At 34.7% G+C, this 13008-nt stretch overlaps 1 protein-coding gene across 1 annotated transcript; it reads left to right on the top strand.

Moving 5' to 3' along the window:
- The first annotated feature begins 545 nt into the window (after nt 1-545).
- Nucleotides 546-7536, top strand: LOC132185936 (DNA polymerase epsilon subunit B). The gene is made up of 13 exons (XM_059599753.1): nt 546-820; nt 908-1094; nt 1459-1612; nt 1784-1916; nt 2594-2670; nt 4809-4913; nt 5038-5118; nt 5206-5336; nt 5422-5516; nt 5603-5702; nt 5960-6074; nt 6182-6292; nt 6939-7536. The coding sequence occupies exons 1-13, from the start codon at nt 655-657 to the stop codon at nt 7077-7079; spliced, it is 1596 nt and encodes a 531-aa protein (XP_059455736.1). The 5' UTR covers nt 546-654; the 3' UTR covers nt 7080-7536.
- Nucleotides 7537-13008: the final 5472 nt, after the last annotated feature.

Raw genomic sequence — 13008 nt, 5'->3', positions numbered from 1 at the left:
AACAACATAAATTTGAGGGACAATTTTAAAATTTGGGAGACATTAGCTCCCCAAATTAAGACACAGTTCCACCATTTCCTACAATTCATAGGTGTGAAGCCTCGTAAAAGAGAAATTACGAGCACTTTAAGTTGTCTCAAACATGTTATCTCTATAGTTTCTAAGAAGTAGCTCAATCGGTTAGGGAATATACCTTATAAAGCGGAAGTCTCTAGTTCAAATCTCTCTTCCCCTCTTGTGTGAACATGTCAAAAAAAAAAAAAAAACATGTGAGCTCTATAACTCTCTTTTTATGAAACCGTTTGAGTTGCGTATAATTTGAGTAGCATAATTATAGACTTCTAATTAATCCATAATGTTATCTCAAATTACAGTTTGAACTCATAAGGAAGTTGAAAGTACGATTTTATCCCCAAAAAAAAAAAAAAAAAAAGTACAAGAGGAAGAAGCTCGTCTTAGGGACCATTTAGGTAATAAAAAAAAAACACCACAAACCTTATGAATAGGGTATTTCACTTTTGTAGCCGAAACGAGCCGCACTATCACATACATTTTTCCCGCCATTTTTCGCATCGAGAAAGCGAAAGGTTCCCGCCAAATCTTCAGCTTACACAGAGAGAGAGAGAGAGAGAGAGAGAGGGAAGAGAGAGAGAGATGAAGGGTTCGATGATAAGGAAGAAGGTAGAGAGGAAATGCAAGATCAGAGGGTACATCCTCAAGGTGGATGCTCTGGAAGAGATCCTCTCCTTCGTCGACCGCTTCCCAGGCGCCGAAGACGACGCCGTCGACCTCCTCCTCGATCAGCTCGACCTTGATTCCCGTAACTTCTCTCTTCTCTCACCATTTTCATTCCCATGCTCTGCTTCTTATACTCTCCCCGTTTTTAAAATGGTAAAATTGGTGGCAGTGAAATCTTCCATCATTGACAAGGAACCCGTGCACCGGGTAGTGAGCCTTTTGTTAGAAGCCGAGGCGGCCGCTGCCGACGAAAGCCCTGATGCTGCCAGCGGATCTTCTGCGTCGGCTATTCGTGTGATCGATGCATTCTTGGTCCCCAAATTCCACTACGATCCCATCAAAAAGGTTTTCCATGAGTAAGTCGATTTGCTGATTCACTGGATCTGTTAAATCGTCAGTTATTCCAAAAGGCTTCAGTCAATAGGAAAATGTTAATTTAATTATTTAATTTATATTCTAGCTTTAGGATTTAGTGCTCCCTCGATGACGGAGCCCCGCACACGAAATATTTGAATATGGTGTGAAGTAAATTCAACTCATACTATGTTAAATCAACAATTATTTCGAAATTTTATTGATTAAATGAGCAAAATTCATTATTTTCTTTTAGTTTAAGCGTTCATGATAGGCAGTGATTTTACAATTTTTACAATTTCAAAATTCCTACGAATCAGCTTTGGTTCATTTGGGCATTTATGTAATTCTCTGTATTGATCCTAGGCATACAGGAAGCCTACCCATTCATGGTGAGGCTTCAGCAAAAGCAGCTCTGTATAGGGATAGGTTCCTCTTACTGTTTCAGAGGCTTGCTCGTGATCAGCATTTTTCCAGACCCGCATTTGTTACTGAAATGTCACATGTTGGAAGCTGTGAGGTAAGGCATATATGCATGTTATGTAAATCTCAATGTACACGTGACATGTATGATTGTTTTTGCTGGGTCCATATCTTCAAATTTGAAGAATTTGGAATTTAGCATTTTTGTCTCAATTTGGTATATCTGTTCTAACAAAGCTCGCATCTTTTTGTGCGATGTATTTGACAGATATCTCCAATTCAGTCTCTGGTTGGCCAAACGGGGAGAAGATGGATCATGGGTGTGATATCTCAGTTGGAGGATGGCCATTTTTACTTGGAAGACCTAACTGCTTCTGTGGAAATCAATTTATCTAATGCAATATCCTCAACATAATTTTTACGCGTTTTTTCTTGTCGGAAGGGTAAATTTTGTTTCTATGAGTGGAACTAAATTACTTCACTACATGATCTGAAACATGTTTTTAACTTATTTTTCTGAGCACACTGCCCTATATTAATATCGATTTGCAATACTTCATACTTGGTAACAGTATATAGATCTTCATAATTCTATCTGATACACTAGTTGAAGTTGGCTCTATTGAATGTTCTTTATTTTAGAGCCATTTTTGTGCTGCCTATTTTGTTCAAGCAGAAGACATGAAGAGTATGTTAGTCCATGGACATATCTTGCCACTGAACTGATATGCGATCATATGTTGCGAAATCTCATAGCCTCTTGGCCAAAGTATACTTCTTATTGTTTCCCTAATCATTTATTTTCTTTCTTGTAATTAATCATGAATGACTTGAAAGGAATGGAAGGATAACATCTGTCTGATCTTTGCATGGAGGCCCATCCAACTCAGGGCGTGCATCATGCATTGTGATTTTGATGGCAAGAATTGATTTTGGGACTCCATCAATAATAGTGGCTTAGGGATGTGTCTCTATTATCATAATTTATTGTGGATTATTAAAGGTGGAAGGCTGTTATCATATAAAGTTTGCCAAAATAGAGTTATAAAATCAGCATTTTTCTTTGACAAAGAATACAAGATAACTACAGGTTTTTTCTTGGAGAATACCATAGTTGTAGCAGAAGGTGAGATGCTCTTAGAGGGTATATTTCAGGTTCGTGTTATATTTCATTTTCTTGAAACCTGCGTTGATAAATCTGATTTTGTAACATCTGCAATTAGTTTCTCTATTTGGTATATGCCTGTGCTATTGTTTAGTTTTTGCAGTATTTGGTCTTGGCAAGCACTTACCTTGACCATTTGTCAAAGCAATGGACATTTGATTCGAACATCTTGGAAGTTTTTAGTAGCTCTTCGGAATCATGCTTTGTGTTGATGATGATAACAGTTCTGGCAGGAATGCGAATATTCATAACAACTGTTTTAATGTTTCTATCTGAAAAATATGCTGTCTTTTATATAATATTAGGTCGTTCTCCTAGAAAAATTTCTGTCCGTTCGAAACTTATAATCTAATAAACTATCGTTAATTTAGAACTAGGGTACCAGAGTGCAGTGCAAGGGTGGGAGGGACAGAGGAATTCTTCATCTCATAATCTAGAGCATCTTGATAGAGCTGGAGGGTCTTAATGTGTTGCATTAAATAAATGTATATTAATGGCCCAATCCCTGCCCTCGACAGTTGGTGATCATTGAGAAAATTGTTGTACCCTTCTTTTCTTTTGCTGTTTAAACCCTAGAGGGAGCCATCTAAATTTTGTCTCACCTTATAAATCCCCTAGCAGCCGAAAAGAAACAATCACTCAACTACCATATTTTCAAAACTAGAAATTGTTCAAGTTTTCATTAGACAGCTAGTCACAGTAACATGAACACTGCAAATACTTATGGACAGTCATTTGAATTGTGTTACTTTGAGTTTGAGTGATGGTTGTTGTAGCTTCAGCTCGTAAATTGTGCAATTTGGAGTCATTTGTAATATTGGAGAAATTTAAAGAGGAAATTAAAGTATAAAATACATGCACAAATTGTTTGTTCTCTTTGTTTATGATGATTAATATTATGTAAATCGTAGGAGATCACAGGCCTACAGTAATAGAAATGAATGTCTAAATCAGAGTGAAAAATGATTAGGGAGCTTGAGCTGTGAAAATTAGAATCTAGAAACTGTACTAAATAGGCCGCAACCACGAGTTCGTCATCTAAATTGCATCATGTTCTGATTGTGGGTGTTCCAATCTCGGTCCTCTTTTTACTTGGAGCATCCATATCTCCACAACATATCTTACTGAAAGAAAATGTTTCAATTGTATAGAGAAGGGTGGGAGATTCCTGTTTTCTACTTTCAAGTGACAATTTTACTAATAGGTATAGATGGGACAGTTTAAATTTGTCACATAAAAACATTGTTTTTGAGGACTGGAATAAGAGCTGTTGAAATCTTCAGCAGTCTGAAAGAGTAATATGAACTCCGGGAGTTTCTAAACCAGAATATATCTGCTGATAGTCTCCATTATGAGCCTGTAAGAACATGCCAAAAGCGACTCAGACTCAGTAAGCACAACATATTTTCTGTTAATACTATACTACTAGTTCTTTGTTTAGTGACGCACTTTTAGTTGATCTCAAACATGAGAGCACTGACACTGTATGTGCCACTTCTCCATTTCTCATTCCTGGTGTTTTGTTTTTCTATGAGAAGTCATCTGATCATTCAAGTTCTCCTACATTAACATTATAGTCAGGATCATAGGCACAAGTTAGACATCTGCAAAAGCTTATAGACGCCCTATTCTAGTCTTTGTTTTCCTCCACTTATTTCAAAATTTCAGCAATTTGTATATTGCTGAAATTGCCACAAGTTTTGTCTCAAATGTTTGAAGTGTACTAAAGATTTTAGTGTTTAAATGAGATAGCACCTTCGTAATAAGCTTAGTGGAAAAATTATGACCTGATAGTGCAAAATTGTCTATCTTAATTTGACTAAAACCAGTCTCTGAAGAGAGACCTGCTACTTTTTAGTCTCTGCTGCCAATCTTGTTTTGAGAACCACATAACTATCTTGTGGTCTTGATGGGTCGCAAATTTCTTGCTGGAAAAACCTGAGATCTCTAGTTGCCTTCGACCTTATTCCCAATTTCTCTAGCTGTCAAACATCAGTTTGTATATGTGGATTTTATTTTCCCTGAGTTTCTGCAAGGCATTGATTTTGCTAACTTTCCAAAGCTCCATAGGCACCTATGGAGTTGATTTCTGCTGATATTTTACTGAAACTTTCTCTCTGTTGTGAAGGTCATTACATGTGGATTTCCTCCGTTAGAGGACCGAAATAAGTCATTCAAATCGCTTGCAGGACATGACTTCTTTGGCGGTGGTATACTAACTAAAGAGGAGACTGTATCCTATGTCGTGCCTTTACTATAATTAAGAATTGAAAAAACATTTCTAATAGAACTTTTGAAGTTTATTCAGCAGCCCTGATTGTTATGAATTTATAAAATTTCCTATACATTTCTAATAGCTCAGACTTGCAGAGTTGGAAAAGAGAGCAGTTAACGACATGTTTGTCATACTGTCTGACATTTGGCTAGACAAGGAAGAGGTGATTTCTATCATCTTTTCTTTTTTCTTTTTTTTTTTTTTCTTAGTGCCTTGGCATAAGCTTAATATTGCTTTCTTCATGGATAAGGTTATGGAAAAACTAGAGATTGTCCTCAATGGTTTTGAGAGTGTGGAGGTGGTTCCTTCTTTATTCGTATTCATGGGGAATTTTTGTTCTCACCCATGCAACCTTTCCTTCCACTCTTTCTCAAGTCTCAGGTGAGGGTAGCTTACTGTTATCTGATCATAATACTAAAAATATATATAATGAGGAAAAGCAATATTGAGCAACCTACGTGTGCAGATCACAGTTTGCCAAGCTAGGGCAATTGATTGCTTCCCATCCACGGCTGAAAGAACATAGTCGATTTCTGTTTATTCCTGGTCCTGATGATGCAGGTATACTAAACTGACTAACCATGCTTCAAAATTTCCCCTTACATTAGGTGGCATACTTGAGGAAATGCTACTATTGGCATTTTCAGGTCCATCAACAGTCCTACCCAGGTGTTCTTTACCTAAATATTTGACTGAAGAGCTTCAGAAGCACATTCCAAATGCCATATTTTCAAGCAATCCTTGCAGGTTAACATTTCTGATCACTGATGAAGTTAATTTTAGTATTCTCCTATGGACATCCTCTTGATGTCTGTAACATTCAATGGTATTTGTAGCTTGTGTCTTTTGAATTAAGGAACATCTGATGATGGAAAATAAAAAATTTAGTCTATGAGATCATCATTGCTGCTTGGAATTCAAATTTTATCTTACTTTCTTGTTATGTAGCTACTGATGTGTTTTGATTGTCCTCGTAATTATTCATTTATCCTGTCTGAATGCAGAATCAAATTCTATACCCAAGAAATTGTATTTTTACGCCAAGATCTACTGTATAGGATGCGTCGCTCATGTCTACTGCCCCCTTCTTCTGAAGAAACCACTGATCCTTTTCAGCATGTAATCTTTGTACCTAATATCTTTAAATTTTCCAAATATATTTACTGTTTTTTTTTGCTTGTGGATGTTAGCCGAAGGTGCTAATGGCTTTTGAGTTTCTACTGCAGCTTGTTGCTACCATAACTCACCAAAGTCATCTCTGTCCACTCCCTCTTATCGTACAACCTGTTATCTGGAATTACGACCATTGTCTCTATCTCTATCCAACTCCACATACGGTACTACTCAATACTAATATCAAAGGGACTTTACCTTGCCTAACATTGCGCTATGTTTTATGATGTCGGCAATTGTGTCTTTTCCCATCATTGGAACGATAAGTGGGGACTTTCACACTAAATATGGATCACCCATGGTAATGAGATGTTGAAAGCTAAAATGAGATACAACCAGATGATTTGAATGGCTGAGGCCTTATTTAACAACATTTTTGGGATAAGTTTTTTGTTTTTTAGCAAAAAAAAAAAAAAAAACAAACAAACAAACAAACACTCAAAATTACTTTCACCTTTATGTTGCATCAAAATACTTTTTCAACTAAAAGAAAAAAGTGCACTAACTTTGAATTTTTTTGTTGATTAAATTTCCAATCTTTTCTCATCAATTCAAGAAAAAAGTGGATTTGGCCACTTGGGGGCAATTACTTGACAACTTTAAATTATGATCTTGGAGGCAGATTGCTTGACTCGACCGACCTCATTGCATGTTGCAAATATTGGATGAATGGAAAAACTGAATAGAAATATGTACAACTGAATATCTGGAAGGAAATTGAACTTGCTGGCTGAATCCATTAGTAACTGCATAAGTATAAGCCCTGACAGGAACCATCTGACATTTGTTTCACTCTTTTGTCTCATACAGATCATTTTAGGCGACAGAAGTGAGCAGAAGGCATTTAAATACACAGGAATCACATGTTTTAATCCTGGTTCCTTCTCAAATGACTACACATTTGTGGCATATCGTCCTTGCACTCAGGAAGTTGAATTGTCAGCCCTGTAGCTATTTGGGAGATCTACTGCTCAATTCTCAGCCTTGGAAGAATCTGCAAATTACTTATACTACTATTCAACAGGCCAATCTGATCCAAAGCATGAGGCTTGAAATAAGCTGGAAACACCCCCCCTTGTTCTATGTGATGTTAGGTGGAATAGGATTATAGCCTTTCAGTTGTTCTAAGTTCTAACACTTCATTGGAAATTAGCCCCATCAATCACTAGAAATTTGTGGTGTACAGAAGAGTAGGCAAATTGGTAGTTTAAGTGGAAGCAGATTCTACTTCTGGAGAAGAGGGTTTATTGGCATGTAAATACTGTCAAAATCATTCTTCCTCAGTGCATTCATTATGTCTCCTTTGTAAAGATAGTGCTTGAAAATAGCATTTCCATCCTTTAATATATCACTAACAAAATGATTTAAAATATAATAAGGATGGTGGTTTTCTTTTTATAAATAAGGATGGTGGTTTTCAATTCCTATTTGTTCAGTCTTATTATGAAGGATTTTTTGTCCTTATTTCTGTATTTGTTGTTTTATTTTTCAGGCCTGAAGAGGGGACTAAACAGTACCACCTTTCTTCTTCCTTATATGACTTACCAAACTCTTGTAGATTCAAATGACTGTTTTTCTCTTTTCTTTTGTTTTCCAGGAATGAGCTTGAACAATATGTTTGTGTGGGGATCGACAAACAATGGACATATGGCCCTACACATCCTTTTTAAGGAATTACGTAGTTAGACGGAGTCAACAAATTTTTGATACATATGCATTTATATACCAACTTTTGTTATGTATGTGCAGCACCTTTCTACTAATGGAGATCCCATTAGGCTATATAGATTTTACAAAAATTCAAACAGCTTAAGAGAAGGGGCTGTGGTGCTACCTGCCCCAAGCAAGTGGGCTAGACACCCTAAGCTGCCTAATTATATGAGATCTTAATCCCCTTTCTACATAGTTGTCCCAAATCTATCATTATTGAAGTGTGTTTTTCAAGACCTTTTTACTATTGTAGCTTTGTCTTCCTCCTAGGTACGTCTAGTTTGAACGAAATATACTGATCTTTTGAATATTCTACGGATTTAGCATGCGTTTAGTTTTAGTTGGAATTAGATCCGTTAAGATTGGAACATGTGTCACTTATGTCTTATTATGAGACACATATCGCACTCCCAACATCCCAAGCCAAACCCGATATTCTACTTATGTGTTAATTGTATTTTTAGCTTTAGGGCATCCAAAAACTAATTAGGGCATCCACTTGTTATTGCCATCATAATTAGGGGTGGCAATTCTTGTTCGCATGTCAAGTTCGGGTTGTGTCAAAGCATGTATATAAAACTATATAAATCAATCGTAATTCGATCTACTTAATTAAACGAGTTAGACCCATCAACTCTAACCCAATAATTTTGTGTTAGAGTTTGTAAACTTGTATGAAAAATTGTTAACCCTAATCATAATGGAACTTGACCCAAACCGAATCCAGTATTAATCGTACAAGTAAAAGCAAGAAAGTACGTACCAAACAATATCTTGTAGTATAGCAAGTATTCGTACATATAGCATGGGGGATCAATCTCTCATTCTCTACGCCAAGTAATTGCAAAAGGAAGGTTCCATTTGAGTGGCAGCAGCCGTCCATTTTTTGTTGTTAGTATGATTGATGTTTGACTGATATAGCATCAAAATCGGAGATGGCGAAGAACCGGTTGACTTGCAGGGTATTCCTTGGTCTACACGCAGCGTTTTTTGAATGATTTCTAGCGTCGTGGAATACACCGTGGCAGGGAACTCGACAATTCCCACTCCTATCATGGCAGCCTCTGATTGGATATTGAGTATGTCATCACCTTTAGTGGCCGCCCCCCTCTTCTTCTTTCACTGATTAATGCAGCAGTAGCACTATCGAGTAATGTTGAAGATTCTTGATGCTTTTTATTTTTTTTTTCTCCATGATTCTTCTGTATGTCTTTCTTTATTATTGGGTTGTTATTAAGTTTGGACACGACAATATATATATGTTGCAATCATTTTGGACTTTGTGAGATCATTAGTGCCACAATCTACACTTGAGGCGAAAGAAATGGTTTGAGTGCATTTGTTCCTCATTCTATTGATAGAATATCCCTACTTATTGTTATATAACAATACTATAAACCCTAAAGTTTTCTTCAACTACACATCCAATACCATACTACTGTACTGTGAGCTCTATGTATCAATAAATAAATAAGAAATAAGTTTTGTCGGGTGTGTTCGGGAAAGTTTTTTTCTTATTTTTTTGTTTTGTTTGAATAGCAATAAGAATTGATTGATGTGATATAAATGTGAAAATAGTTTTGATTTTTTTTTTAAATTGTGAGAGAAAAGTGAAGAAAGCTGTTTGATAATGTAAAAAAATGAGTTTGATTTTTTTGAGAGAAATGAAAAAAAGAGGGAGAGAGGGGTTTGCCAAACATAACCGACGCCATGTTTGTTAAAGTTTTTGCTTTGTTTGTTAATGTTTTTTAAATACTATTTTTTGTTTGAGAAGTATTATGATGTGATATAAAGGTAAAAGTAATTTTGAGTATTTTGTGAGTGTTTTGTGTTCTGAGTTGTTTGTTAATGCTTTTACTTTTTTCGTCAAAAGTAAAAAGCTTGGGCAAAAAGTGTTGCCAAATGGACTCTTTGCTTTTTGTCTTTTGGTTTATGTTCTCAAGACATATGCATATACGTTAAGAAACTCAAAACATTACAACACTTTTTCAAGCCAAAAATAAAAAACACCTTGAACATATTAACAAATTACATAACTTAGAGCATATTTGGAATTGCGTTAGGAATTATAACTTTTAATGTCAAAAAGAGTTTTTTTTTTTTTAAAAAAAAAAATAAAATTGTTTTTATGTTTTTCCCAAGTGCATTTTAACTATTTTATTGTAAAGAAAAAAGTCAAAGAGGTATTTTTCGAGTTAAGAACATGTTTGGAATTGAAATAATACTATAAGTCACTCAAAAAATGATGTGACTTTTAAAATCATCATTGGCCTTGTGATTGATTATTATTGAATTTTGTTCAAATTGTGATTTTAAAAGCCAACTCATTCTTAGAGTGTCACAAGAGTGACTTATAGAATTACTCTTAGAATTGTGTTAGAAAATAGAGCTTTAAAAGTCAAAAAGAGTTTTTTTACAAAGAGAAATGTTAGGGGTATCAAACATTTTACCAAGAAAGCCTTACCAAACTAATGTGTAATTCATTCATTGGTATCCGTTACAGTTCGATTTTAATTAATTATTTTGTTCTCTCTTCAATAAATGAGTTACACATCAGTTTGGTAAGGCCCTCTTAGTAAATTTTTTTTTTTTTGTAAGTATTGGTAAAAGATTTGGTACCCCTAGCATTTCTCTTTTTAAAAAAGCTTTGATTTTAAGTTTTTCTCAAAAGTGCGTTTGAGTCATTTTTAAAGTAAAAAAAAGTTAAAGCACTTTTGAAATTTTTTACCGAACATGTAAGTTTTTGTACAGCACAACATTTAAAACTTTCTAACACAATTTCGAACAAGCTCTAAAAGCACAAATTTTTAGATACTAAAAGTACTTTTTAAGCTCCCTAACAAAATCCCAAACAAACCCTTAATGGGCTCATGTTGTGATGATATCACCTTTAAACGTATTTGTCAAATGCTAAACTTAAAGCTCACATGTAGTTACCAAAACATTATCAAATGAGATATATAAGTTTTTCTCTGTTTAAAGCGAAAGAGATGGGTCCTGCAACCATACAGTAAAAGACATCCAGATTCTAATATTACACAATATAAAGGTGCTATATTCCATCAAGGTTAGTACAAAAATCCATTTAAAGGAATGTATCCACGCCAAACAATGACACTTACATCCCTGTCTTCTACCTAATACCCACAACCCTAAAAGTGAGTTGCACTCAACGAGATATATAGAGCATATGTTAATTTCATTCTTTTTTCTTATTATTTTCTGCAGCCAAAGGAGATTTTATTATAAACTAATTATTATAATCTAAAAGAGTAGTTAAGATATAGAGTGGTGAAAGAGATGGGCTTGACATTTGGAGAACAAAAAGCAATGAAACATTGAAAATACAGCTGAAATAATAATATTAAGGTCTGCAGAAGGAGGAAAAATGGTGATTAATTTGGGTTTCTGGGGTCAAGCTCAGAAACAAAAGTAATCCCTTCAAAAAGTTTACAAGTTGGCTTTCGGTGGTTTTATAGTTGAGAAGTTCAGATGAAATGACCCAGAAAAATTATACTTTATCCCAAATGAGATGACTATGTGTCAAATCAGATGACTTGAACCAATTAGGGCATAAGAGAATGTGGCCACTCCCTAAAGCAGAAAATAACAGAAATATTTATGAAAAACACCTTCTACTTGTACGCAAATAAAGTTAAAGTGGTAAGAAAATGATTAATTTAATATTTTAATAAGTAAAACCCAACACATAATATTTAACTAACATGCATGAAAGGTGAAATTATAGATACAAAGTTTGAAATCAAAACCTTATACCTCCAGCTAGCAATTTTAATTTTGACACGATCTACAAACCCGATACGAATCTAACACGAAATTAAATGGTTAGAATTGAGGAGTCTGACCTATTTAATTAAATGAATCGAATTAGAGTTAACCTATATAGTATTATATTTATACTTCGACAAGATCCAAACTTGACATGCGACATAATGACAAACAATTTTTGACATGACCCGCGAGCCTGACACAAACCCAATATAAAATTAGAGGTTAGGGTTGAAAGCCGGTTTGACCCGTTTAATTAAATGAGTCAGGTTAATGTTAACATATATAATCTTATACACATACCTCAACACGACTTGAACCCAATACGCGAACACGAATTATAACAATTGTCATACCATATTAAATTTTCACTTATCCTCAAAGCTTAAACAAAAATTATGAGAGCAATTGTGTGTATCTCTATGTATGAGAAGTACTGCTACATGTACTCTTAAGTCAGCATTCTCAAGTACACACTCCCAACATGGTAGTGAAAATTATTATAATTAGATTCAAAATTCAATAGTAATCATTCTAATGATAATTTTTACTGTCACGTAAAAAAGTGCACTTTAAAGTGTTAAGTCGACAATGCATGCAGCATTTCTCCTTTGAGCATATATTCTTGATAACTTTCTTCCTTTTTATAAGATGCAAGTGTAATATATATATATATATATATATATATATATATATATATATGGATATGGTTGTTCCACAGGTGGGATGATTACACGCATTCAAGTTTCCCACTAGTAAATGTTCATAACAACATTCTCTCGAATTATCTATATATCTATATATAATCCACCTGTAAAATGGATCATATATACATAATTAGATGATCCGTATTGACTAGCAAATAATTGGAGCCAAAATCTTATTAATAGGGAGTGTTTTGGTGAGCAACTGGCAAGGATACTTCAATATATATACCTTGTGTATTGGGTTATCTCTTTGGTGTTTAATTTTGTGTTTGGTTAAGATTGTTTAATTTCCTTGTTAGGAGAGACAGCTTCAACGAGAAATATGTCGTATGATAATATTGTTAAGAAAACATGTAGCAGAAGAACTTTAAAGTTCCCCGTACGAACAAAACTAACTCTTTTGGTCAATTTTATAGCTGATATATATATCGAAGAAAGTAGGTAAAGCTGGTGAACAGTCAAGAAATAACATCTCTGTTCATCAATATAATTGGTAATTTACGTAAGGCATCAAATTAACTTGCCCTTCCCTTCAGGATTGTGATCAGTGTATTTCAGAGAGAGAGAGAGAGAGATGTCAACCCTCCCATCCAAATTCAAGGTATATATGCTTGTGATTTTATCAATATTTTAGGGTATTTTGGGAATTTCACCCATCAACGTACCGTTTGATT

Source organism: Corylus avellana, chromosome ca6, assembly GCF_901000735.1.
Source record: "Corylus avellana chromosome ca6, CavTom2PMs-1.0".
Lineage (NCBI taxonomy): Eukaryota > Viridiplantae > Streptophyta > Magnoliopsida > Fagales > Betulaceae > Corylus > Corylus avellana.
This window is presented reverse-complemented; position numbering and strand designations above follow the sequence as displayed.